Source organism: Ixodes scapularis, unplaced genomic scaffold (genome assembly GCF_016920785.2).
Source record: "Ixodes scapularis isolate PalLabHiFi unplaced genomic scaffold, ASM1692078v2 ptg001226l_1__unscaffolded, whole genome shotgun sequence".
Lineage (NCBI taxonomy): Eukaryota > Metazoa > Arthropoda > Arachnida > Ixodida > Ixodidae > Ixodes > Ixodes scapularis.
The window spans coordinates 189,505-193,523 of NW_024610121.1; the positions used below are offsets into that span (position 1 = coordinate 189,505).

The 4,019-nt window shown below is 48.9% G+C and overlaps 1 protein-coding gene across 1 annotated transcript; it reads left to right on the plus strand.

The window, feature by feature from the left end:
* Window positions 1-3,060: 3,060 nt before the first annotated feature.
* LOC121834496 lies at window positions 3,061-3,649 on the plus strand. The gene is made up of 2 exons (XM_042288187.1): window positions 3,061-3,189; window positions 3,439-3,649. Exons 1-2 carry the CDS (start codon window positions 3,061-3,063, stop codon window positions 3,604-3,606), a joined length of 297 nt encoding a protein of 98 aa, XP_042144121.1. The 3' UTR covers window positions 3,607-3,649.
* Window positions 3,650-4,019: the final 370 nt, after the last annotated feature.

Sequence of the window (4,019 nt, forward strand, 5' to 3'; positions counted from 1 at the left end):
AGTGGCTTTTGGAGCAGCCAAGGCAGTGTTTTGGAACAGCAAAAGTGGCTTTTGAAGTATGTATTCTTAGGAAAATCAAAATATTTGTTTTAAGTGCTGTACAAACAAAGAACACTTCATGTTCTGTTGTGCTCTGATGTGACTTGTTGTGATGGAACTCGCTGCTTGTGGTTTTACTGCTGAGACATCCCACAAGTGTACAGCGCATTGCTGTACGTATTGCCGAGCAATTCTGAAAAACACCTTGCCACTGTTTTACTGGTTCCCGACATGCCAGATTTTCGTCAAAAGTAAGCAAACGTAAAACAATGAATTGCAACCGTCCCGGCTCGTGTCTCTGACGTTCAATCATGTTCGCATGCACGTGAGAGAAACTTCGGCAGGCTTCCAGTTGTGCGTGCTTTGTCGGGCGAGTGGAGACAATGGCTGTTCGATCGAAACCATTGCACTCCGCTCAGTCACCAACCGATTCCCAAAATTGTATGTAAAATGTCACTGTCGAGCAAACGACAAAAAACAGTCCAGCCACGCGGGCATGCCACGCCGGCGAACAAGGCACAAGCTAAACACACGCAGGCACGCATGCACGCACGCGCGCGTGCACACACAGACACACACACACAAACAAAAGAAGAGAACCTGAGTGCATCGACGCAAAACGTCTCCTACATCAACTCCACCAAAAGTAAAGAGCCTATTGCAAAGATTGCACAGCATATTGGCTGAAGATAAATCTCCTAAAATGTGCCCTTCACAACACAGTAGCTACCACTGTCAACCGCAGCACATTTTGTGTAGTCGTCTGCAATTTTCTTTGCAGACGACCACACAAAACACATTTTTCATAATCTGACGTTGAGGTTGTACCACTGACATTGTCAATCCTCTTGAAGCAGTCAACTTTCACAATGTGCCATCCGTGCGTCTTGCCACTCATCGGCGACGGACCACAGTGTCGACCAGCCAACGGAAAAGTCTGGCTCTGTCTCTATAGTTTCACAGCCTACATGACGAACGGCGAGCTGTGGTGGTGATTATGGGGCTTTCTCAGTTCTGAAGTGTGTTGGTCGGGAAAAACATTACGTCTCTCCTAGTTCAATACCTTCCAAGCGCCTGCCTAGTGTAGCAAGGATGACTGTGAAGAAGCAAGCAACTCGCTCATGACAGAGAATACCAGAAAAATCCTTCTGCCATGCCTTTGCCAGCAGAATAATAATCTGCGAATATCTTTCGACTACACCTGGGGGCGCGTGTTTATCTGCAGCTGAAAGTGCACATTGCAACGTTGATCCCAAAAAAAAGCGTAAAAGCAAAAATGTGCCCTGGCCCTTCGGTGCTGTTATGTCTGGAAATGAATGCATTACAGTCGAACCTCGATATAACAAACTTCAATGTAACGAAATCCTCGATTTAACTAAGTATTTTATTTTTCATAATTTCTTGCCCATAGACCACATGTATTTTAGTCTCTATATAACGAAGTCTATTTTGCTGCTATTTCAATATAACGAAGCGCCATTTCCATAAAAGTCAATAAATAAATAGACTCTAAAGAACAACTTCGCAAAAAAATTGTGGTTAAAAAAAAATTATTCGCAAACGCGAGCGCTTGATAGGTTACTTCACGGAGACAGGCCTTCCAACGTTCCTAGGCTGCCCAAGGATGCGGCGCCGGTAGCGCCGGCGAGACATGCGGCAAAGCGCATTCCGCGGGGCTGGCCAGAAAATGCCGAGCAAAAAGTTAACACGGCATAACAGCATCACCACTGACATTTACTGATCATCATAGTCCAATGTACCGTGGGTAGCGCGGGAGCCAACTTCAGCGGTGGAGCGACGTGAAGGCGCGACCGCACGGGCAGTGCCATCTAGGAGAAGACCGAGAAGACCAATTATCGTCTTGCGAGCGTGATGTGAAGCAAAGGCGCAAGGGGGCGAGTAAACTGTGCGGGCAAGAGTGCTGTGTAGGTTGGAAACATTGGCACCGCCTAAACAGCTTTATTTTTCAACCGGGTGGTTCACTCACGTGCTTGCTGGCATGGGGAAACGTAGAGTTCTTTCTTTGGATGAGAAAGCAAACGTTTTGGACGCCATCTCCAAAGGCGAACGGAAGAAGGATGTCGCGGCTCGGCTTTGGTATACCGCAGAGTTCTCTTTCAACAATTCTAAAAGGAAAGGATTCTATTCTCGGCTCTCTGAAGAGTGGCACAAGCGGCCAACGAAAGCGACTGAAAGCTGCAACTTACGAGCATGTGGATAAGGCAGTCTTGACATGGTTCATGGACACTCGTGCGCAAGATATCCCACTGAGCGGGGCTGTCCTGCAGCAAAAGGCCAAGGACTTGGGATGTCTTCTGGATGAAGACAAATTCAAGGCGAGCAGTGGATGGCTGCACAGGTTCAAGGCCCGGCACGCAATTGTCGGAAAAATGACAAGTGGGGAATCGACGTCGGCCGATGCACCCAAAGCTGCTGCTGCTTGGGTCGAAAAGGAACTGCCGGGAATCATGATGCGCTACAAGCCATCTGACATCTACAATGCAGATGAGACTGGGTTTTTTTATAAGATGCTCCCAAATAGGACACTGGCCCTTAAAGGAGATCGATGCCACAGAGGGAAACAAAGCAAGGTGCGGGTCACGATTCTTCTTTGCCGCGAGTGACAAGCGGGTGCCGTTCATAATTGGAAAAAGCAAAAGGCCGAGATGCTTCAAAGGTGCTCGGGTCCTCGAGACCAAATACACGTCCAACACAAAGGCGTGGATGACCCGTGACATCTTCCGCGGATGGCTTGGTGACTTCGACAAGGCGATGAAGAATGACAGCCACAGAGTGTGTCTACTGCTGGACAACTGTTCCGCGCACCACATACCAGACCTGGGGCTAACAAACGTGGAGCTGCAGTTCTTCCCACCGAATTGTATGTCCCTGATTCAGCCGCTCGACCAGGGCATTATCAACAGTTTGAAGTGTGCGTATCGTAGGCGGCTGATCGATAACCTCCTTCTCAACCTTCGTTTGAAACGTTCAACGAACGTGGACATCTTCCAAGCACTGGAGATGCTCTCCGCGTCTTGGAAAGCCACGACGGACGGAATCATCCAGAACTGTTTCCGGAAAGCTAGGTTTGAAACACCTCCAGCATCAACAGCCAGTGCTCTCGGGGAAGGATGCGGAAGTGCTCCCACAGTATCGTCCTTTCCAAGTGAAGATGAGACGGAGTGAAACCAGCAGGCACTTCTGGGAGCATGGCAGTTCCTCCGTGGCGACGGTGTTGTCCCCGACGATGTCTCTCTGGACGACTACCTCTACGGGGACTCGCGCGTCGTTGCAACGGAAGAGGTCTCTGACGCTTCCATCGTGCAGGATGTGGCCGGGAACTCGACGGAGGACGACGACGATTCTGAGGCCGATGCTGAAGAAACTGCCGAGATCCCGAGCACTCGGGAAGTGCTCGACGCAATGGATGTACTGAGGAGGTACACGGCGTCGCATGGGCAGCAAGATGCCGTGCAAGCGCTCTGGGCGCTCGAACGCTGTATGACGCCGCGGCTACTGTCGAACAAGGCGCGAGCAAAACTCACGGACTACTTTGCCCCTAAATAAATGTCATTTTCGGTGAGTTTTCATACCCGTACAATGTTTCGGAATTTTTTTTTGTTTGCATGCTAAAGCCAAATTTTGATTTAGCGAAATTTCAATATAACGAAGTAAATTGCGAATTTTACCGACTTCGTTACATCGAGGTTTAACTTATCATATTCTCGCCGGAACGGTGTTACAATCCCCAGCTCTCGGCGAAGTGGCGCAGTACGGGGATTAGCCAGCATTCGTGATCTGGCGCACGTAACTTCGAAACGCGATAACGTCTGCTTATTTGTGTTGAGAAAACGTTCGTGCCAATGCATCGAAGTAATGTGTTGTTAGATGTTTAGGCAGTGGAAAGTTAAACTATCCTAAGAGGCACCTAGTTTCTCCGACGTGTGTGAGAAATTTAGCACGCAGGTATGATGCTCATT